Source organism: Eschscholzia californica, unplaced genomic scaffold (genome assembly GCF_041429995.1).
Source record: "Eschscholzia californica isolate CP2 unplaced genomic scaffold, dmEscCali1.0.p SCAF_4, whole genome shotgun sequence".
Taxonomy (NCBI): Eukaryota; Viridiplantae; Streptophyta; class Magnoliopsida; order Ranunculales; family Papaveraceae; genus Eschscholzia; species Eschscholzia californica.
The window spans coordinates 31334604-31358607 of NW_028238461.1; the positions used below are offsets into that span (position 1 = coordinate 31334604).

At 37.4% G+C, this 24004-nt stretch overlaps 2 protein-coding genes across 5 annotated transcripts; both read right to left on the reverse strand.

The window, feature by feature from the left end:
• Nucleotides 1–6348: 6348 nt before the first annotated feature.
• On the reverse strand, nt 6349–8951 carry LOC147544135 (uncharacterized). Its single transcript, XM_086635635.1, has 2 exons — nt 8762–8951; nt 6349–8657 (listed from the first exon to the last, which is right to left on the reverse strand). The coding sequence occupies exons 1-2, from the start codon at nt 8949–8951 to the stop codon at nt 6349–6351; spliced, it is 2499 nt and encodes an 832-aa protein (XP_086491761.1).
• Nucleotides 8952–20237: 11286 nt separating this feature from the next.
• Nucleotides 20238–23694, reverse strand: LOC147544136 (zinc finger BED domain-containing protein RICESLEEPER 1-like). Of its 4 annotated transcripts, none has more exons than XM_086633768.1 (4): nt 23504–23694; nt 21130–23077; nt 20761–20826; nt 20238–20616 (listed from the first exon to the last, which is right to left on the reverse strand). In XM_086633768.1, the coding sequence occupies exons 2-3, from the start codon at nt 23048–23050 to the stop codon at nt 20771–20773; spliced, it is 1977 nt and encodes a 658-aa protein (XP_086489894.1). In that variant the 5' UTR covers nt 23051–23077; nt 23504–23694; the 3' UTR covers nt 20238–20616; nt 20761–20770. The 4 variants fall into 4 exon arrangements, with proteins under 4 accessions (XP_086489894.1, XP_086489896.1, XP_086489897.1 ...); XM_086633770.1 differs by having other exon boundaries at nt 20761–20823; nt 23504–23689; XM_086633771.1 differs by having other exon boundaries at nt 20238–20669; nt 20761–20823; nt 23504–23689.
• Nucleotides 23695–24004: the final 310 nt, after the last annotated feature.

Sequence of the window (24004 nt, forward strand, 5' to 3'; positions counted from 1 at the left end):
ACCATTCTTCTTTTGACTCCGAGATAGATTAGGAGCTTTTTCTCTAACACCCTCTCTCCCCACTTAGTTGTATATTGTGAGAGAGAAGTTGTTTTCTCTTGAGAAAAATCCAACCAACTTTTTCTGAACTCTAATGGCCCTTATATAGAGGAACCTAATAGGAGTTTCACTCAAATTAGGTTTCAATAAGAGTCCCAGAAAAAATAAACACTCGAATTTTCCTTAATACCCTTTTAAGGGAAATTAGGGTTTCCCCTTAATATGGTGTGTGTCTTGGCCTGGCCGGCCCACTCCCACACTATGGCCGGTTCAGATCAAGTCGTTACTGGGTTTGATCTGGACCCTTTTCGGGCTTCTCTTTCAGGTCTGATTCTTTCTATCTTTAGGCACTATCCGATTGGATTATATCCATCTGTATGCAAGCTCCCATGAGTCAACTCTCTCTGATCAAGCTACCACTCTTTGGTGTAACCCGTTGTAGGATCTGGTCTATGTTAGTCGCGGATTACCGAAGTAAACCGAGATCGTAAGCGGCTTCTATCTAAGCATTACGACCCTTACTTGGACCAAACTAGATGATCTTCTGGATAAAGTCATCGTTATCCTAACTGAAAAATTGTATGCATTGCCACCTTGGTCGAAGGACACTCCTTCGGAAGGACTTTATCCTTCAGTCTCCCACTTGTACTTAGAACAAGTACAATTCTCGATTCCCATGTCGCTTCGTATCTTATCTGATACATCATACCCTTCAGACTTCCTTAATCTGGAGAATAACTGTCGAACCAAATGATTAACTATTAATCCATTTGAGTGCGGCCGCACATTTTTAGTTGCTTCTCCTCAAGTGGCCAGGAGATACTAATCCTAACCTAGTTCGGAGGACATAATCCAGTCTTGTACTCCCACTTAACTTCATGTCTATCGTGTCATTCCCGTTAATCCGCTTTTATAACCTCCTTTTACGACACGACATTTGGCGGTACCAAAGTTTGACACTCTTTACATAAGATGAGTGAAGCACTCATGTTTAAGGAATCTCTTCAATCTTGCCTATGAGAGTTCAGGACATATTTCATTACTCAAAGAAGAACTCTCATGTTGGGTTATCCAGTGTATATTCCCAATCATACACCCATGTAATTGACTCGAGTTCCCAATTCGTATTGCCCATGAAACTGCTACTAGTCAATCTCCCATGCTAGTCTTCATAAGTCATTGTTGTCCATGCAATGACCTGGACTAGGGACTTAATAATGAATATAATCCAAATTCACTTAGTAAGGTTTAATTCACCAGATCACGTATCTAATAATCCTACTTGGAATGCTTCACTATTTTTGGACTATCTGTTAAATACTAAACCACGATTTAACGACGAAATAAGTAACTTATTTGTGATAATAAGAGTTTGTAATATTGAGCCTTCTCGTGTAACTCCTTACACCTTCAATTTTACCAGTCTAAGCTTTTCAAGTTAGCTTAACGCTTATGACCCTAGTATGACTTTCATACTTAGTCTATGGTGACAGTTTAGTTATTAGATCTAATTTATGTGAAATTTGCTAGTTATCATCCCGATGATAATCTTTAGTATTCCAATACTACTAAATTAAAGCTTTTCAAGCTTTTGACTACTTTCTTTTATTTGTACAGTTTGCAACAGTCTGGGCCTGGAACCCTCCCAGCTTACTGTTCTTCCATAAGATTGTCATCTTATTCTAGAGGTTTGCAACATATGACTTTTCAACCGTTTTATTTTCTTACGGAGAATTTATCACAAGTTCTTTTCATGAACATTGTGCGATCCAGATCAGTTTATCAGGATTTCATTGGTGACGACTATAGATACTCTAAGCATTTTGAGACGTCTAGGTGAATGCAAATCACGTTAAACATGAACGATCTTATGCCTTGAGCATAACCATCTTTCTCATGCATTTTTGCTCATCTAAATCCTTCAGGTCCTGAATCTTGCTAAGCTGTGCCATGAGACTTGGGTAGAAATACTCTACTTGAGTCTTTCACATTTAGACTTTTCAAGACCTTTTCTTGAACGAGTCTTATCATCTTCTCGATCTATCTATATATATATATATATATATATATATATATATATCTTTGATGCTCAAAAGAATTTCACCTATGTGTGTGGTCCTATTATTGAGACAGTTCTAAACTGTTCTTAACTTCAGAATGTTGTTCTCAATCTCTAGTATGTCGTCTACATACCAGACCAAAGAAAACAGGGTCACTCCCACTAACCTTCTTGAACTTTCCGAATTCAAGATTTTTCTTCATTCTCAAAGAAATCAACTTTTAATTACTTTGTAGAATCGAAGATTCTACTCCTACTTGCATGCTTCAATCCTTCGATGGATTTCTAAAGCTTGCAATTGTCACTTAGTTTTTAGGAGGGTGAACTCTCCTTCAGAATGCATCATGTGCACATCCTTTTCCTTAGTGATTGATCATTATGGTTTTAAGCATCGTGACTTGAGATATTGTCTTTTCATAGTCTGAAACTCTAATGTTTCCATCCTTGTCCGTTTTTCAAACTCTTTGAAAAAACCTATTAGTACTTAACAGGAACTATATCCTTAAGAAAATAGATCAAGTTCCAAACTTGATTTCAGACGTGGATTCCATTCTGATCTTATGACTCCAAGCCATATTTCAGAGTGATTCCGTCATAGTTTTTGTGTAGGTGGCTCATCTCTTCTTCAGTAGGTTTTAGTCCCTTGAGACATATCTATGAGCCTTCAAGGCCTACGAGGGGTTTGAACAACTTAGAGACGCTCTCAACTCCTTGAGGGCTCTCCTACGAATCTAATTCGATTTATGCGGAAGGATCTCCGAAATCTACTATCTTTACCTCTATTTCCATATCTATCGGCTAGAACAGATAGGAGTTGCAATTTCTGACATTCGTATACCACCGTTGGTTTGTCATACCATTGTCAGTTTGTTGCTCTTATCGAATTTCTTCGATATCTTAAATTGCTCCAACTTGTTATATTAGAATAATTCTTATTTCAAGCAAGACACATCACGAGCAACAAACTTTTTGTTCTCTGATGGATTGTAGAAGAATCCCTTATGTTTCTTTATCCCATAAAGAAATACATTGTCTTATGTGCAAGCTACCCGTAAACCCTTTACATTAGTTTCGTAAGTTCAGACATTTTGAAAAGACCGCTTTCGAACCATTCCAAATCCATACTCATATGGTGTCTTTCAGCTTTAGACGGAATGTGGTTAGCTAGGATAAATGACCGTGTTTGAGAATATATCCCCGAAAGTGTTTGGAATATTGGCCAAATACTCATCATCAATCGACTCATGTCTAACATGTTCGATTACTCCCACTTGACTCATCACCCATATGATGTGTTTCTTGGAGTAAGATGGGAAACTATTTCTCAACTTCTTTGATGGTCATCAAACCCTTGACTTAAATATTCACCATCTCGATCCAATCGAATGATTTATATTTTCGCTCAAGTGGATTCTAGTTAACTCTAGTTAGTGTATCAATGGTTTTACATACACTCGTATGTATGAAGACTATTAGTTCACTAGTCATATCTTCCTTTTGAAAATGTGACTTTGTCAAATAGTCCTTTTGAACAAAATTCACATGTGTCGTATGATTCTAAATCATTAGACTTTAGAAGTCCATACTATTGGATCTTCCTCATGTGTCTTATGTCAATTTGACGCAATGACAAAAGCAGAGTTGACCGGTTTGAATCCTTTAATTGTAGCCTATAGTATCATTGTAAACATTTCAGTTCTCCTAGAATCAACTTCGTTAATTTAGCACTGATTTAAAACATTAGATGTTTTTATAAGAACATAATAACACTAATTAAGTTCTAAGCTAGATTAGTGTTTAGAAGAAGACTTTGATCCAATTCCGCATCCTTAGCAATCACTTACTTCTGCTCTCTCTTGGATCTTTTCTCCTTTTAGTCAAGTATGTAATTCCCTTGAGGTCCTACTGAGCTGCACATCCGGTTTCAAACACCTGATGAAGGGAGTCTACTATACTTGCCAATCTAACTTTGTTGACAAAGACACAAAAACCAGAATTCTCAATCCCGTTTCTTTGTCTTCTAGGTACTTAGGGTAGTTTCCTGTAATGGCCTAGCCTTTGATTTTAAAACTCTGACCCTTTTTCCCTATGAGTCGTAAGAACTCTTCTCATATTCCTTTGGTTGCTGAATCTGAAGAACTTGTTTCTTAGTTTCAAACGTTCCTAAATGTTCTTTTCAGTTGTCTTCACAAACTGAGGTAACATCGAACATTAGGAATGGGATATTCTCGGACGTTTTCTTTGTTTCGAATTTGAGAGCGTTTCTCGGATTCTAATCCAATCGAGAAAACAACTTACGTTTAATTCCTTCTAAACGAATGAACGAAGGTTGGAGAACTATTTTTTAATAGTCATATATATACTCTACATTAAAAGAAAAAGAAAATCCTAAAGCTTATTATCATAGCAAAAACACAGTTCACATTATTCAATGAAAACCGTCCCCAGTTGAATAACGTGATTCCAAGACCCCATTTCTTCGAGGTTAAGCGTATTCCGACACTCCCTTAACCCCGTCGTCCTGGGTGAGTAACTCTTTACTGGTCATATTCCTATGACTCTTGGTTGATGAATAATACGTTGATGTGTTCAATTCATCCTTTGCCTCGAAATCCAAAACTCTTTTGCTGACTCGTTGAGAATAACCAGTTAGACATGTAGACCTCTTCATAAATCTACCTGTACTATCCCGAGGTAAAAGATGGCACCCTACGGGGGCAGACCCACCATCGATGAACAAGGGCTCAGCAGGTGTCTTATTCTGGGTAGGTTTTACTCAAAATTCTTTTTGGGGACTTTTACGTAATTTATCAAGTATGTGTTTCTGTGAACTCTATCATAACCATTCATGACATATTACGTAAAGTTTATGTGGGTTTGATGTTGTATATTTTACGGACAACAAAGTAAGACCTTACTTACTTTAATGAAGTCTAGTGATAGTAGTAAGCAAGGGTCATCTCACAGAGAATTGTTATCTAATTATAATGCTTATCAATGCTACAAATAAAAAAAATCTGGGTTTCTGATTGAGATTCTAACAGTAAAATCTAACTTAACATGTGATTACTAAATAGTAAAGAGAAACAAGTCAGGGCTCCTTTTCACTCTAGAAAATCATTCACTTCTTAACACAAATATTTGGGATCAAGTTTCACAAAGCATAGATGAAGATGTTAACATAATTGCTCATGGCCTTTGAGTCAAAAAGTACAATTCTCTCATAATTGATGCACCATGTATGGCATTTACAATGAAGCACGTATCCCTAATTAGAAATCAGTATGGTATTTACTCAATTTAACAATGAGGAATCCATTAAACACAATGAGAACGAACATCACATATTTTTTAAGATATGATAATTATCTTAAGCAAACATGTATCAAACTTCACATGTATAGATCTTATCCTACACATTTGTTGCTCTTAAGTTGTAGTCAATATGACACTTGCTCTAAAACCTGCAACTAATAAGCTTAAAATCGTATGTCTATGGTGATCATTCACAAAAACAAAGATTATAAACCAGAGTTCAAAGTAGTGAATTTGACATCGTCTACCAATATGAGACTCAAACCAAATATAGATTAAGAAAGTGAAGTCATGTTTAGGGCTTTAAGACAGTCCCAACTCAAATGAAATTAGCTACTCATGCTTGAAAATAAATCAGCAAAATAAAAGAAAAAAAATGCTAGAACTCCAAATGGAAACCATGTTGGGAAAAACGGGCACTTAGGCACAGCGGAAACAAGAGTTTTTCCCCTTTGTGTTAGTTACGAGGATAATATAGAAGAATAGTGGGAGCAATAAGCAAAAAACTTAAAGTAAATAAGACAACGATTTTTAACGTGGAAAAGCTCCTCAATGTGAGAAGTAAAAACCACGGGACTCGATGCACACTCTCCATCCGGTTTGTATTCTTTGCGGTACTAACTCATTCTCATCGTTCTTTACAATCGTGATTCCAGACTTCTTTGGAACAACTTGAACAGGGCTTACCCATTTACAATCCGAAATTGGATAAATAATTCCAACATCTAAAAGCTTCAGTATCTCCTTCTTAACCACATCCTTCATCACGGGATTCAATCTTCTTTGCGCCTCTCTCGACGGTTTAGAATCTATTTCCAAGTGAATCCGATGAATACACGTTGTTGGGCTAATTCCTTTGATATCATCAATAATCCACCCTAGAGCAGTTTTATGCTCCCTTAACACTCACACAAGCTTTTCCTTCTCTGTTTCACTTAACTTAGAAAAACTATTACTAGTAGTGTCTCCCCTTCACCTATAAATACATATTCAAGATGTTCTGGTAGGCTTTTGAGTTCTACCTGTGGTGCTTTTACAATAAAAGGAACAAGGTCATTAGTCAACAAAGGAATTGATTCAGAGATAGAAGAATAGTTACCCTTGATGTAAGGTAAAGCTTCTAACATATTCAAAGCTGTCAAATCATCTTCATCACCCTCATTTGCCAACAAATCAGATCCATAGATTAGTGCATTTCCTAATGATGTATGTCCACTTGAAACATCAAACTTATCTTGCACAACTTGATCAAGTACATCAATAGAAAAACAAGCACGTTCATAATTTGGATATTTCATCGCATTGAACACCTTAAATTGAATAGTTTCATCATTGATTGAGATTGAAAGAGTTCCTTCATATACATCAATTTTAGTTTGTGCAGTTCTCATAAACGGACGACCAAGAATTAGAGGTAACTCTTTTCCAAGAATAGGAGTTTCCTCCATTTGAAGAACCAAAAAATTAGGTGGAAACATCAAGTCATTGACTTGAACCAAAACATCCTCTAGAACTCCTTTCAGATACTTGATCGATCTATCAGCCAATTTTATGCTCACTGATGTTTCTTTAAGATCACTTAAGTTCAAGGATTCAAAAACATAATAATGCATCAAGTTAATAGATGCTTTGAAATCAAGTAAAGCATGATTAAACTTTTGTTTTCCAATCAGACAAGGAATAGTAAAATTCCCTGGATCTTGAAGCTTTAGTGGTAGTTTTCTTAACAACACAGCAGAAACTTCTTCGCTTAGTGCAACAGTCTCGTTCTCCTTCAACTTCCTTTTGTTTGTACAAAGTTCTTTTAGAAACTTTGCATAGTTAGGAATTTGCTTGATCGCATCCAAAAGAGGGATATTCACTTGCACTTTTCTTAACGTCTCAAAAATGTCTTGGTGGACATGCTCCTTCTTAGACTTCATGAACCTACGACGAAATGGCACATTAGAGATAACTGAATCATTACTTGGAGAAATTCCCTTACCATTATGTTGCTTCTCATTTTGAACTACCAACGATTCACTTGTTGATTCATCTTTTCGCAACTCCACCATCTCATTTTCATCATTCTTTCCCACTTCCTTACCACTTCTTAATGTAATTGCTTTAGCCATTTCATGGCTACCCATCAGATATGGAATAGTTTTGCTTGGAAGTTTCCCTTGCTCTCTTTGACTTAAGGAGGCTGCAAGTTGGCCCATTTGTGTTTCCAAGTTCTTAATGGCTGTAGACATTTGATTTTGATTTTGCTTCATTTTCTGCATAAAATTTTGAGTACACATAGCTAAAGAACTAATGCAATCCTCAACCGATTTACCTTGCAAAGGAGTAGTCAAATTTGGTGGGTTTTGAGGAGCCACCATCTGATTTCTCAAAGGAAGAAACTGATTTTGTTGAGCAGGTAATTGTTGCACATTTGCATTGTTTCTCCCGCTAAAATTGGGATGTTGGCGCCATCCAGGGTTATAAGTATTTGAGAGCGGATCGTTCTTACTTCTTTGTTGTTGAACAAAACTTGCTTGGGCTACTTCATCATGTTCTCCAAACAAGCTAGGACATTCATCGTATTTGTCTCCTTGGTGAGAACACACGGCACATACTTGTGATTGCGGAATCAACTGTTTAACAAGGTTAGTTAAAGCATCAATACGAAGATTATCCTCATTATTAGTACTAACCTCATTTACATTTGATCTTTCAAGAACGGGTCTTCTATAGTTGAATTGTGAAGAATTTGTAGCAATATTTTCAAACATAATTCTTGCCTCATCAACATTTTTATTCATCAACCCACCTCCACTAGTAGCATCAACCAAAGTCCTTTTCGAATGAAGTAAACATTCGTAGAAATACTGCATCAAGAGCCAATCTTCGATTTGATGATGTGGGCAGGAACTTAAAAGTCTTTGGAAACGATCCCAATACTCATGAAATGGTTCACCAACTTCTTGTTGTGCTCCCATAATCTCTTTACGAATCTTATTTGTCTTTTGGGCTGGATAAAATTTCATAAGAAACTTTGCAGCAAGATCAACCCATGTAGTGATAGAAACACTAGGTAGAGAGTAAAGCCACTCCTTGGCTCGTTCCTTAAGTAAGAATGGAGACAATCGAAGTCTGACCTCCTCATTTGTAATCCATGGACTTTGCATAGTAGAGCAAAAAGCAAAGAAATCTTTTAAATGAATGTGAGGATCATCACCTATCTTACCATAAAACTGAGGCACAAGTGAAATGTTCCACTCTTTATATCAAATGTTGCATTATTTTGTGGTAAAGCAATGCAAAGTGGTGGGTCTAAGGCAAAAGGGATGGCGAACTCCTTGAGCGGGCGAGTATTGTTGTTACCGTTGTTATCTCCTCTTTCCATCGTGAACTCTTCGTCTTCTCTCTCACTTGAAAAGTTCGATGAGGCCGGTGAGGATGGAAAAGGAATTAAAGCAGCTTGCTGAACTTTTTCTAGAATTGCTTTAGCGTAGAAATTTGATTTTAGCCTTTCGATTCTTTGCGCAATCAGGTGAAGCTCTAAGTTTGACATACACGTGAAATCAAAAAGAATTTCTAAATTAGTAAGCAATACCAAAGTTACAAAAGAAAATAAAGATAAAGATAAGAAATTAGATGAAACAATTCCCCGCCAGCAGCGCCAAAAATTTGTTGTATATTTTACGGACAACAAATTAATACCTTACTTACTTTAATGAAGTCTAGTGATAGTAGTAAGCAAGGGTCATCTCACAGAGAATTGTTATCTAATTATAATGCAAATCAATGCTACAAATAAAAGAAAATCTGGGTTTTTGATTGAGATTCTAACTGTATATCTAACTTAACCCGTGATTACTAAATAGTAAAGAGAAACAAGTCATGGCTCCTTTTCACTCTAAACAATCATTCACTTCTTAACACAAATATATGGGATCAAGTTTCACAAAGCATAGATGAAGATGTTCACATAATTGCTCATGGCATTTAAGTCAAAGAGTACAATTCTGTCATAATTGATGCACCATGTATGGCATTTACAATGAAGCACGTATCCCTAATTGGAAATCAGTATGGTATTTACTCAATTTAACAATGAGGAATCCATTAAACACAATGAGAACGAACATCACATATTTCTTAAGATATAATAATTATCTTAAGCAAACAAGTATCAAACTTCACATGTATAGATCTTATCCTACAGATTTGTTGCTCTTAAGTTGTAGTCAATTTGGCACTTTCTCTAAAACCTGCAACAAATAAGCTTAAAATCGTATTTTATGGTGATCAATCACAAAAACAAAGATTATAAACCAGACTTTAAAGTAGTGAATTTGACATCGTCTACCAATATGAGACTCAAACCAAATATAGATTAAGAAAGTGAAGTCATGTTTAGGGCTTTAAGACAGTCCCAACTCAAATGAAATTAGCTACTCATGCTTGAAAATAAATCAGCAAAATAAAAGAAAAAAATGCTACAACTCCAAATGGAAATCAGACTTTGAAACTTCTATTCCCTTTCTCTTGCTATTCTCCTTCCCCCCTTCCTCCTTGCGAAGACGCTTTATTTAGAGCCTTAGTACCAATTGTTATTAACACCTCATTAATTCATCCTAATAACTTTTGTAACCACAAGTTATTAACTTTACAATTTAATCCACCATTTAATGTCTTCACAATAACTTGTGTAACCTTTTTTGTAGTAATTGCCATCAGTTAGAATGAATTCAGCCATATGATGTTAACACTCCAATGAATCCGGACCAATTGTTGCACCAGCTTAACTTTGCCACATAGTTGTCATTGGTATGTCATTTTGCCATCATTTTAATGTTATCAACTTAATAATCCAAATTGACCACACCAACACCCAAAAGGTTTAGTTAGAGACCATTTGATGTTTGCTCCTCTAAATGTAAGTTTTTTTAGTCAGTTTTCCAAATCTGCTCTAAGTATCTTCACAAACACAAAACAACATTAAAAACACAATAAATTGCTTAAGAATATTTTGAGAATAATACCATCATTGCATCTTTAACCACACCTCCATACTCTACCATTTTAAAATGTTCTTCTTAGCAACAAGCGCAATATCAACTTGAGTACTCTACTACTTTATAAAAATAGAATTAGGGGATAAGATAATAGAGTGGAGATAAAAGTTCATGTTAGGGATAAGGAATGAAAATTGAATAGAATATGGCGGTTTTTTAATACCTCAATCATCTAATTTGTCACATGCATCTTTGTAACATTCGAACGGTCTAAAGCAAGTTCTAGAGAAATAGTTCATCAAAGATCAAAACACACAAGAAATGAATCATTGATATGCATAATGTATCAATTTTAAGGTTCAAAATCTTGCATGGGTTGTATAAGTCTTGATCGTACCAGCATGTTTCATTCTAATTCAACACATCATGGCAACAGAGGTTATGTGCATTTAGATAGATTTTCAAAGAAAATGATTAATAAACAATTATGTCCAGATCTAAAACATTACTCAATTTCATCCAAATTCCCAAGAACCAAGCCCATTTTCATCATTGCATTGGGTAATATATTTTTTGTAGACTCTAAAGAACTTTCCCCCCACACTTGACTTGAACATTGTCCTTAATGCAAATAGCATCAACACATTCATATCAAGTAGTAAAGGAATATTATTATTAAAAAAAACAAAGTAAGAAATAAAAAACATAAATCTTTAGGTTTAGGGACTTACCTCATGTATCATTGTTGAATATCATCCAAAGAAATATGTTTGTGGGTTGCCTCCTAAAAGCGCTAAGTTTAATGTCTTCAGCCGAACAAGATTGTAACGAAACTACAAGGAATGAGAGGTAGGATTATCAAGATGCATAATTTCTTTATCGTGCTCAAATGGTTCGTAGTATGGTTTGAGGCGTTCCCCATTAACCTTAAACTGATTTCCCGTCTTCTCATTACGAATTTCTACTAGCAAAATAAATCATGTTTCGGGCTTTAAGACAGCCCCAAGTCAAATGAAATTAGCTACTCGTGCTTGAAAATAAATCAGCAAAATAAAAGAAAAAAATACTAGAACTCCAAATGGAAATCAGACTTTGAAACGTCTATTCCCTTTCTCTTGCTTCTCTCCTTTCCCCCTTCCTCCTTGCAAAGATGCTCTATTTATAGCCTTAGTATCAATTGTTATTAACACCTCATTATCCTAATAACTTTTGTAACCACAAGCTATTAACTTTACAATTTAATCCAACACTTAATGTCTCCAAAATAACTTTTGTAACCTCTTTTGTAGTAATTGCCATAAATGAGAATGAATTCAGCCATGATGTTAACACTTTAATGAATTTGGACCAACTGTTTCACCAGCTTAACTTTGCCTCATAGTTGTCTTTGGTATGTCCTTTTGCCATCATTTTAATGTTATCAACTTAATAATCCAAATCGACCACACCTACGCCCAAAAGGTTTAGTTAGAGACCATTTGATGTTTGCTCCTCTAAATGTGAGTTTTTTTAGTCAGTTTTCTAAATCTGCTCTAAGTATCTTCATAAACACAAAACAACATTAAAAACACAATAAATTGCTTAAAAACATTGCAAAGATCAAATATTAGAGTACAGAGATGTGTCAAAATTGTGTCACATCATTTGCGTAAGGAATTAATTAGTTCCTAGTATAGCCCTTAAAAGATCAAATCTTATAGGTTACCTCTTGTTTGCCTATGGTTCGTTCAGATTTATGTCCTTGAACCTCCATTGATTACTCCCACTTGAACCATGATCTCATCGTTAAGTTCATCAATGGATCCTATGACCCTATACTCTAAGTATTATTCGGGCACATTCTTACTTGTGCTTAGAAACAAGAGTCGATAACTTATTTAAAGGAAATACTACTCTATGCATTCACATATACATAAATACAAAATATGACATTCGTAGGATAAAGTATGTATCCTAGAATCGTTTCTAAGTCCGCTATTTGTGGGAAATTGTGACACCTCTATGTCTAACGGGCTTTTGTGTCTATTTTCGTAAAATATGAACTAATGGCACGTTAAGTTTCTTCCTTAATGATTTCTAAAATCGATTCAAGGAAAACTCCGTTTAGGCCTTCGGACGACTGAAGTCGGAAGAAGAAAAGTCAAGACCTCCCACTCGGAGTAAGGCCCGAGTCATACTCGAAAGACCTAAGTCAAACTTGGTCAACTTGTCCTTTGACTAGCCCGGGTTGCCCCATGACAAGTCTCGGACCATGGCCTAGCACTGGCTGGACAGAAATGGCACGTTCCAAACGTGTCGGGTCCATAGGCCTGGACGCCTCCTGCTCCTAGGCCAGACGCGTCCTTTATCCTTAGACGCGTCTGACCGAGTTGTGCCCATCTCGAACATGAAGTCCGAGATGCTTGGTAGGACCCAGACGCGTCCAAAACTTGTCTGGACGCGTCATAGACGCGTGATCCATGTCCCAGCCCAAGGTCGAGACGTGCTGGACTTCCAGAACGTGATCCATGTCTCGGACCTAGTCCGAGACATACTGGGATCCCAGACGCGTCCTAGACGCGTCTGGGATGTCGAGACTTCCTAGTCTCGGACTCTCAGTTTGGTTCGGACTGGGATTATCCCAGTTCGCTATTCCCGCGCCTCGGGAATACCTGTCCGAGATGCTCGGACCGGCCAGACGCGTCTGGCCGGTCCGGGCTGGGCAATTTCTATTTTTCAAAATAGAAACTGCCATTCCAACTAGGCTTCTTTTTCTCCAACTCGATCCCAACTGCTGTTTTTGATGAAAACTCATCAAAAACTCATGATTTTGAAACTTGTTTTTCAAAATCATTAAACCATTAAATCCGTTTTCGAAAACACTTTTCAAAAATCTCAAAATCTAATGATTCTACACATTGAACCTCTTTCAAATACTCGTTTGATTACGTCTAAATCTAAATCATACTAATCAGAACGTGTTTGAATCTTTATTCAAACTAATCCATCTAATAAATTAAGTATGAATTTAATTCGTTCTAGTCAAAACTAGTTACATGCAAACGGCTCGTGATGCCACTCTAGGGTTTTGTACGTCTCTAAGACTACTAATCGTCTAACTAATGTTGTAAGCGGAATCTCAATCATCATATGATTAACACTAGTTATCCAGGATCACATGCAAGAACTAATAATGAACTAGAAACATAAAGAAAATACCTGGATTCGCTTTCCTCGAATTAGATTCCAACTCCTTTATCCCGAAGATGAGAGCTTCATATGTAGCTCCTCTACTGGAGACACCCGAGTAAGTGACTTGATCTCCCTTCTTTGTTGTCCGCTAGAGCTCCATTGAAGGTTGAGAAGAAGGACAATTCTTCTTTTGACTCCATAGATAGATTGGGAGCTCTTTCTCTAAAACCCTCTCTCTCCACTTAGCTGTATTTTGTGAGAGAGAAGTTGTTTTCTCTTGAGAAAAATTCAACCAACTTTTTTGAATCTCTAATGACCCTTATATAGAGAAACCCTAATAGGAGTCTGACTCAAATTAGGTTTCATTAAGAGTCCCAGAAAAGATAAACATTCGAATTTCCCTTAATACCCTTTTAAGGGAAATTAGAGTTTCCCCTTAATATGGTGTGTGGCTGGCCACTTAAGCCCATTAATGGGCTTGGGCTGGCCGGCCCACTCCCACACTATGGCCGGTTCATATCAACCCATTACTGGGTTTGATCTGGACGCCCCATAAGTGGGTTTTCCACCTTTTCGGACTTCTCTTTCGAGCCCGATTCTTTTTATCTTTTTGGCACTATCAGACTAGAGCATATCCATCTGTAGGCAAGCTCCCATGAGTCACCTCTCTCCGATCAAGCTACCACTCTTTGGTGTAACCCGTTGTAGGATCCGATCTATGTTAGCCACGGATTACCGAAGTGATCCGACGATCGTAAGCGGCTTCTAGCTAAGCATTACGACCACTAATTGGACCGGACTAGATGATCTTCTGGATAAAGTCATCGTTATCCTAACTGCAAATTATACGCATTGCCACTTTGGTCGAAGGACACTCCTTCGGAAGGACATATATAAAAGGGCAAAGCAGGAAATGTGAGAATAGACATGGTCTTAGAGATGGGAAAAAGTGTCTAGAGATTCGTATTTGGGCTTGATGTATAGAGTTTCCAAATTTTTTGGTTTTATATGGAATATTATTTCGAGTTGGGCTGAATGTGGGATCCGGGTCCATTTTTTGGGTGTTTTATTAAAAAATTCTATAAGATAATTTGTTGTCCATATGTTGGCCATTTAAAAGACTCCGGATATTTTTTGTTCCATTGCCTTGATAACAAGGGAATGTTGTTGCTCTGACAGCCCTTGCTTAAGCAGATCACTAAGTTGAAGAAAAATAGGGCCGAATTTGATAGAATAACCAATTCGTCCACAGGAAAAACAAAATCAGGGGGATCATTCAAAGTGCAACTCCACCTAAATAAGTTGGATATTTACTGGAAAGTCTGAGGTTGACCCTTCTAGGAAGAGGATTAGCCAAACAAAATTCTATACGAATACGACTATATACTAACCATTTGTTGGCTCCCTTCAGAGTATTTGGTCAGATAACATCTAGTGGTTTCGCCTGTCTGTTAAAAATGGTACAGTTTAAATGGCTAAGCGGAATACCATGCATTTGACCCCATAACGAGGCCTTATCAAAAGTATGATCACCCGGTGATTTGTTAGGGTCTAAGGGTTGTAAGATAATTAGTTCATCCATGATCACCCATGGCGATTTGTCTAAGGCTATCTCAAGTTCAGTCGTCGTAATAAACCAAATCAGAAATGCATTATATTTAATATTCGTCGGAGTAAATTTGTTTGGGCCATGAATAACTTTGGGTAGACGGATCATTTCCTAACTAATATCAATACGTTTCTCACGAAGAAATTTTACTACTCCATTTTATGTAGTATCATCAGTGGTAAGGGCAGCAAACTTGGAGTAGCCATAGAATGATAACAAGGAGAAGAAGACAAAGATGAAATGAGACTATATCTCTACCAAATAAGAAAAGGGTGGCTCTGAAGGCACCGGGCCGAAAGGCTGTTAACGGGCGGCTATTTCGTTGACTCGGGTCAATGACCATTGACCCGAGTTCTCTATAAGCACCCGGTTAACTAACTTGGGTGAAATTCACCTCTGTTTTCTTCTTTTATATTCTTCTTCCAAAAAAAATTCATTTTTCTTCGAAAACAAAATCCTAGGTTGTGCACTACTACCGACATTCTCCGGCAACCACATCGACACCTGATGGTCCTAAAAAGTTACCTAGATAGGTTACCACCCGCAAGTATACGGGCGTCAAGTAATAGTTCCGGTAAGACCGGTTCGTTCCTCAGAGACTAAGTTAAACTAATTCTAACCTTAAAACTATTGAGATTCAAAATTGGTTTTGATGGTGATAAAATAGAATTATAATATAAAACTCAAGAAAAATAAATAAATAAATAAATATTTCGATATTCAGAGAAAGGGAACCTAGGGTTTTCGAATCCGTTTTCCTAACAATTCTAAGGACAAATTTATTTTGGTCTAATTTGATAGTTCTTTGTATAACTCAGGTTTTTAGTCCATGAACGGTCTAAATAAACCCGGAAAATATTATCGTTAAAACAAAAATAACTGTAATAAATTTATTATTAGAATAGTCATTTAAACTTCGTCTAAAACCCTAGATATAAAGGATTTAGCTACTCATGCTAGAAACGATAAATATTTGAAGTAATGGAAGAAAAATAAGAAAGAAACTTACTTTTCTGCGCTTCGAAAACCAAACAGACCCTTAAGGAATGGATTTCCTTCTGTTTTTCCTGGAAATCTGCCAAACGCACCCTCTGGGAAAACGATTTTCTCGTCTTCCCGGAAATATTTTCCTCTCTGGAAAATTATTTTCTCATCTTCTTCAACTCTGTTTTCTCACTCCAACCTGCTGTTTCTCTCACTTTAATCTCTCTATCTTTGTTATTTCTTGCTTTCTCACTAAACAGGAAACACGAAAATAAAGAGAATCGAAAATCAAATTAATTTGAAAAAGAAACTGAGTTTCTGTTCTTTTCTCTCTCTACAATAATTCTCCTCTTAATCTCTCTGTATCTCTCTCTATCTCTCACTAATAGAAAGAGTATAAACAGGAAAGAAAAACAGAAAAACCTCTCTCTCTCTTCTGTTGTATCTCTCTCTTAAACCCGAGCTTAATCTCTCTGTTTCTCTCTCTCTCTAACTTTTCTCCTTTTCTCTTCTGTTCTCTGAAAACCCGATCATCCTTCTCACTCTCTCTCTGATTTCTCTTTGTATTTGAGCTCGAGAGGAGGATGATCCCCCAGCCGAGAGATATCTCTACCTCCTGTTCAACCTCTCTTTTTATAGAATTCAAGAACAATCGAATCTCTCCTCTATCTCCCGGGTCTATCTCTCTTTTCTGTTTTGATTGCCACCGAATATCTTCCTCAATCTCTCGATTATCTCTCCCGGTTATCTCTCTCTCCTTCCTGTTTTTGAATCAGTTTTATTAGATAGAGACGAGAGAGAGAAGGATTTAATCTGTTTTTGATTCTCTCTCTCTCGGTTTCTCTCTCTAACTAAACTGTTCTTGAATGGCAGTGAAGATGGGCAGCTTCAGAGACCGTTCGATCTTCAAAACACGGATCTGGACGGCGGAAACGCTCGGAAGCACCATAATAACTTGCTCGCGGGTGTATTGGGACGTAAATTCTTGCCATCCCGAACAAGCGTCCCGCACAGCCCGACTGTGTACCGAAAATTCCATGTTACGTTAGATTGCACGCCACGTGTCACTGTTGACCTGATTTTAATCCAAACTTTGACTAGCTATAAGTCTCTCGTCCGAACTCCGATTTGACTTCCGTTTTCGCCTACGGGCTCGTCTTGGACTCTACTTTCCATCCGAACACTAATATTGACCAAGAAGTCAGAATCAACAAATGACCAAAATGCCCCTAGTCTGTATTCTTTCCGACTTTTATCCGTTTTGCACGCATAACTCTGTAAAAAGGTACCTGAACATAAAAGAGAGTAATTCGTGAGAGTAACTGCTCTAGAGAGACTAACTCGTCTAAATTAAGAGACTCAGATGGGACATTTTCATGTCTCATCAACACCTGTCGGCGGCCACTCAAATAAACAGAACCATCAATCCGAGTGAGATATTCATCTTTCAACTATGTTATGTCATCTTTTTAAAAGAAGTAAAGATCCACTATCATCGATATTCTTAGGTCCCAAATCAGCTGATCCGTTTGGTCCTCTTTGGTCCCGGATCAACTGATCCGTTTTGTTCTCTTAGGTCCCGGATCAACTGATCCGCTTGGTCCTCTTAGGTCTCGGAACAGCTAATCTGTATGGTCCTCTTAGGTCCCGCGGATCAGCTAATCCGTTTGGTTCTCTTAGGTTTCGAACTGGTCCAGCCCGTCCAATAGATTTTTAGGGAAAATTAAAATTTTCATCTTTCATTAGTATCCGTCTTCACCAAATGATTGTTGATGCTAACACTTAGAAAGTGAAAGGACTGAGTGAGAGCAAAATTTGAGGTTTGATTTTTAACTTTAGAGAGAGAACGTGAAGGTTTTTCCCCAAATTGATTTTCAAATTGTGAGATTTAGATGGAGGTTAAGGTTATGTTAGATGAGGCCGGGTGCTTACAGATGAGGCTGGTGCTAACAGAGAAATTAGTTGTTGGGCCTGGTGCTAATAGAGCTCGCCCGCTAACAGCCTTTTGGCCCGGTGCCTTTAGAAGGACCAATGTCGTACGAATTAATGGAAAAGAAACTAAAGCTGTTTGGCACCTCAGAGAACTGTCAAATACCGGGAGTAACTGACAAGGGTGAAACAGTCTCCACCAGATGGCAAGGTGGCGCCGCTAGTCCATCAAAAACACGCCGCCCGGGTCAAATTTTTAAGGTTACTTTGTTTGAATGTTACAAAATCTTAATATTGAAATTAACTAACAAAGGAATCAAGGGTTGATATTTTGTGATTGATTTCATGACTACACACTATTATGCTAATCGTGATAGAACTAATGACCTCGTGCACATGAACTTATTTATGGACACCAACGAAATATTATGTTTACTTCGTACCAATAAACTATGAGATACAATTATTTAAGGGTTATTTTCCAAATAGCTCCCAACTTTGTGACCAGTTTCCTGCCTAGCCCCCTTCTTTATCAAAAATAGTCAGATGACTCCCTATTTCAGTTACCGTTATAACACCGTTAACTAGTCATCACCTCTCTCTCTTCCATCTCATCGCCTCAATCTGCCACCTTATCTTTTCGCCACCTCATCGTCTTCACCGGCGAAGGTCGTCGATTGACCAATTTTTTCGGTCGGCAACCTTCAAATGTAATAAAAAAAACTCCTCTTCTCTAACTTTTTTTCTTCTCTCCTCTCTCTCTCTCTCTCTCTCTTAACAGATCTAGAGCTGAATGAAGCGATTTCATAGCTGGAACAAGATGAGCGATGAGATTTTTATCAACAGTGGCCATGATTTCATTACCCATAGCGATTCGGTTTATTAGGGTCTGTGGGTGAAAAGGAGAGAGAAAGATGAGGTTGGATGAGCGAAAGAAATTTTGTGTGCCCTGATATCGTTCTCAACAAGGATGACAAAGAGGACGATGATCCATCAGCAGAAATACTGTGACGATGACGAAGCCTTTGATTTTTCTTCTCCTCCATCAGTTTCGCCTTCTTGTAATTTCCTCCTCCTCCTGATGGTGATGATGGTTTCACCAGCATATGGTATTGGTGGTGGTAATTTCCATTGGAAGTACTGGTCGGGAAGATGAGATCATCTGCCGATGTCATATCCACATCTTTGTCGTCGAGGTAATGAGAAGAAACAAGATCAAATTCAGAAGAGATTAGGGAATTGAGGTCGAAATGAGAACGACGATGGTGAAAGGGTATGTTGCTGCTGCTAGGGTTATAAGAGAGTGGTGTATTTGAAGTCTTAGTTGTCATTGGGTTGTTGTTGTTGTTGTCAATTAGGGAAGGATGATGATGAGAGAGACCAAGTGATAGCGCTATCGATCTTGATTTTCATGTATAACCGCCGGTAGAAGAAGAGAGGGTAAAGAAAAATAAATAAAAGAGAGAGGTAATGGAGGAGATTGAGGAACTTAGGGCAAAAGCAATTGCGTCAATGTCTTAATCTGCAAACCCTAATACCAATTTAAAGAAGAAACCAATTCATCTCAGAGAAGAAGGCGAACTTTCTTCATCTGGAAGCGACGTAAATTCCATTACAAACCCTAACTATTTCCGCTATTCATTTTTATTAATCTTGATTTTAATTGAACTGGTTTTAAAATAGATTTTGTGGTCTTTCTTGGTTGTTTTTTGTGTTCATATTATTCAAATTCACTTCCGTCTCTAAATTGAGATTCTTTATTGTTTGACCGAGATGATTATCCTTACAATTTGTTTATCCTACTTTATTCTTGTCTGTTTCTTTCTTGGTCTGTTCGCAGACCTTCAATGGTCTGCAAAGAGACCTCCTCTCTCTCTCTAGATCTGTTTAGAGAGAGAGATGAGAGAGGAACATTTTTCTTCCTTTTTTTTATGTTCAAAGGTTGCCAGCCAAAAAATTGGTCGATCATCGACTGTTACCGGTGAAGATGATGAGGTGGCGATAGGATTAGGTGATAGAGAGAGGCGATGAGATGAAAGAGAGAGGTGATGACTAGTTAACGGTGTTATAACGGTAATTGAAAAAAGGGGGTCACTAGGCAGGAGCTGGTCACAAAGTTGGGGGCTATTTGGAAATAACCCCATTATTTAATATGCACACCACGTTATGTAATTTAACCTTGTCAAAAGTGAGTATATAATTCAGATCAATCCTTTTCATCAAAAAAAAAATATTCAGATCAATCCAGAAAACATCTTTAGGGCTACAAAATCATAGGGTATGAGGGAACCTTCATCCTCCTAAGCAGTTCAAAAGAGGTGTTTTTTTATAATATATCAACACTCTCATGACTACGCTTTGGCTTTGACTATGCCCGCCTTAAATGCCGACTCCAACTCCGAATGAGGGAAGAGAAAAAGGAAAGCCCGATCAAATGTAACAACTCAAACTTCCAATTGCAACTCCATAGGTAACAAAGTGAAAAATTACGCCTACATCTGAAAGAAGCCAGCTTTCTCGAACAACTGTCAAAAGTACAATTCATAGCCTTCATTTCTATTATTGAACAGAGCCATGGCTACATATTCAAGTCAAAGTACGATTCATGTGAGTACATGATTTAGTTAACGCAATAGAAATAATTCAGTGATGAAGGAAAGAAAACATACTCTCTATGCCTTAGTTCGGAGCAATGCATAACGCAGCAGGTTGACTCAACACTGGTTCATACTCTGCTGCATATAAAATATTGTATCAGACACCACTGTGAAACTAATACTATCCTTGAAGCAACCCCTAATCATGTTAACTGATTCCCATACATAATCTGGAAACTATCAGTTCTCATCAACATTCGAAATATTTTGATTCCTTAGAATGTGAATGGTTAAAATTATGAAGTAATGATGTAATGATGTTGGGAGTGAATAATCCTGTGGTGTCATAAATAAAAGAGATATCTTCGTAAAGCGGTAAGCGCGCGTGAGAATTAATCGAGACTCCAATGACCTAACATTAAAAAGAAAAAAAAAACTCACCTTCTAACTCCATCCGGAACCAATCATGAGTACAGATCAACGCCTGAAGAACATCTGGACTCAATGAGCTCTGATGCGAATCTAGTACTCCACCACCAATCTCGAATGCAGAATCTGATGAAACTATGGCTGACATAGGAATCCCCAGGATATCACGGGCCATCATTGACATGACAGGGTATTTAGGTGAGTTGACTTTCCACCAATTCAATATGTTAAAATCGACGTTCCTTGGAAACACAGGTTCCTCCAAATATTTATCCAATTCCGACTTCATGTTCTGGTTATTCGAAGTATCATGGAGAAACTTATCGAAACCTTGTAGCCTATCTCTAGTTTCACTAGTACCATTAAGCCCACTACCACTTTGAACATCACAAGTAAAACCCTGATCAAGAGAAGATAATGTCGAGCAGATTCTATTTGTGTACTCATTATAAAGATCTCTAATAATATTTGACACGTCCTTGATGCATTCATCCGAATTGCTACAGTAAATTTGCGGATAGTAATATTCTACTAACTTCATCTTAAATCGGGGATCCAAAATGGCTGCAATAGCTAAAACCGGAATGCAAATGCTCCAATAAGTATCAAATTTGTTCTTTGTTTTCAATGCCAGAGAACTAATGAGAAAATCTGAGTTCTTGCACCACTCAATCAGTTGCACGTGAATATCACAGATCTCGGGAAAATAAAGATTTGCTGTTGGATATTTCACACCTGAAAAGACATTTGTAACTTCTATAAACAGTTTCAAATAATTGTTGATTTCAATTACCCTTTCCCATTCTAAGTCAGATATCAAAATTGTGTAACTAGGTTCATATTCTTGCAAATGAGAAAATGCATCACGATATTCCACGGCAGCCTCAAGCATCCCAAATGTTGAGTTCCATTGTGTAGGACAATCAAGAAATAAGTTTTTTTCGCTAATGACTTCAAATTCTTGAACCAGCTCATTGAATTTCTCCTGAAGTGATTCTGAACTTCTGATATACCTAACACTTTCTCGAATTTTATGAATTACATCGTGCATTGCTTCCAAGACATCTTGGACAATAACACTGAGGATGTGTTTTGCACAACGCACATGAAATAGTTTGCCGTTACTAAGGAGCAATCTATTTTCAAACAACCGTTCTCTAATTATAGAGATGGCATTGTCATTAGTTGAAGAATTGTCTAATGTTATTGAGAACAGCTTACGATCTATGTCCCAATCCCTTATGCGTGACATTATAAGTTCTGATAGTCCTTGCGCTGTACAAGGATTAATGGCTACGAAATTAAGAATTTTTTTCTGTAAACTCCAAGCCTCGTCGATGTAGTGAGCTGTCAAACACAAGTATAGATGATCTTGAAGGGAAGTCCAAATATCAGCAGTAAGACTAATTCGACCTGGAACTTTATCCAATACCTCGTAAACCTTCTGTCGCTCTTTCTCGTAAATTTGCATACAATCATCTTTTACTCTATCAAATGACATCATCTTAAACGATGGCTGGAGATTCTCAACAAATCTTTTAAACCCAACATGCTCAACTATGGCTAGTGGGTATTCGTGCAAAATAATCATTCGAGCAAGATCAAATCTACTTCTCTCCTGATCAAATTTCGAATCTAGTCGTTCATCGAACTTATGATCTAGCACACGTAGATCTTCTTCATGTCTGAAATTATTTTTCTTTTCTCTGACTACAAGCAATTGTTGAATATCACGGTTATTTCTTTTAAGGCATCTCTTTAAATGATTTCTCAAATGTGATGTACCACTAGTACTGGAGCCACTGAGCTTCTTTTTACAGTGCTTGCATATTGCTACCATACCATCAGGCTTTTTAACTCTATCAAAGTCATTCCAAACTAGAGATGTCAATCTCTTGGGCTTTTTAACTGGAGTCTGATTTGATACTTCCATACCAAGAACTCAATATCTTACAAAAATCTGTAGAATGCCCAATCCAAACTGTTAGTTTCAATCAAACAAAAATCTCAATAAAAAGTTAAAGAACCCGAACAAGCAGGCCCTGTACTTCTACGGATCAAACCGTACCCGTACAAAACGGCCGGGTTTGAACTACAAGGAATGGAAGTTTGAACTGGGTGATTTTAACTCACTGGGAGAAATATCATAGGTTTCTCTATGGGTTTTGACCAAATCCTTCAAAATAACATGAATTTTATCCAGCCTAAAACACATTAAAAAAATATTCCTTTCACACAGAAAATTAGGGTTTAGTAGTGCAAAGTCATGAATTTTATCCAACTATTCCTAAATCCTGTTAATTACACTAAAAATTCAAATACTTTGTTAATTTCCTAAAAATTCAAATACTTGAATACATTGAAGAAGAGAAAATGAAATACTAACCTTTAAGAAGGCTGAGAGATGGATAAAACTCAACCACGCCTAACTTCAAACGGACGGGTAGACCAGATCGGAGAGAGAGAATACGGAGTCGGTCACTGGAAAGACCGAAAAGAAATAGGGTTTGGTTCTTAAGAGTTCCTCTTTATTATAAGGGCAGCACGACCCGATATCTCTTTTTTTCGTTCTGACCCGAACTCAACCAGTTTTGTCCTACATTTAGGGAGAAAATTGCTCTATAGGCGCCTCTAATTTTTTATGTTGGCCACAAGCAAAATCGAGGGTCTTCTTTGTCTAATTAGGGCAACTCCAATGTGGGGGCTCGGGCTCCCAATTTTGGGAGCCTCGGGACTTTGCTCAATTCCAACGTTGGGCTCCCAGCAGGGGCTCCCAAATCAAAATAATATACGTGTGTGAAGTACGTGTGCGAAATTTTGATCTTAAATTTCGACTATGAATTATTAGATTTCGAGACTATGAATTATTAGATTTCGTCTATGAATT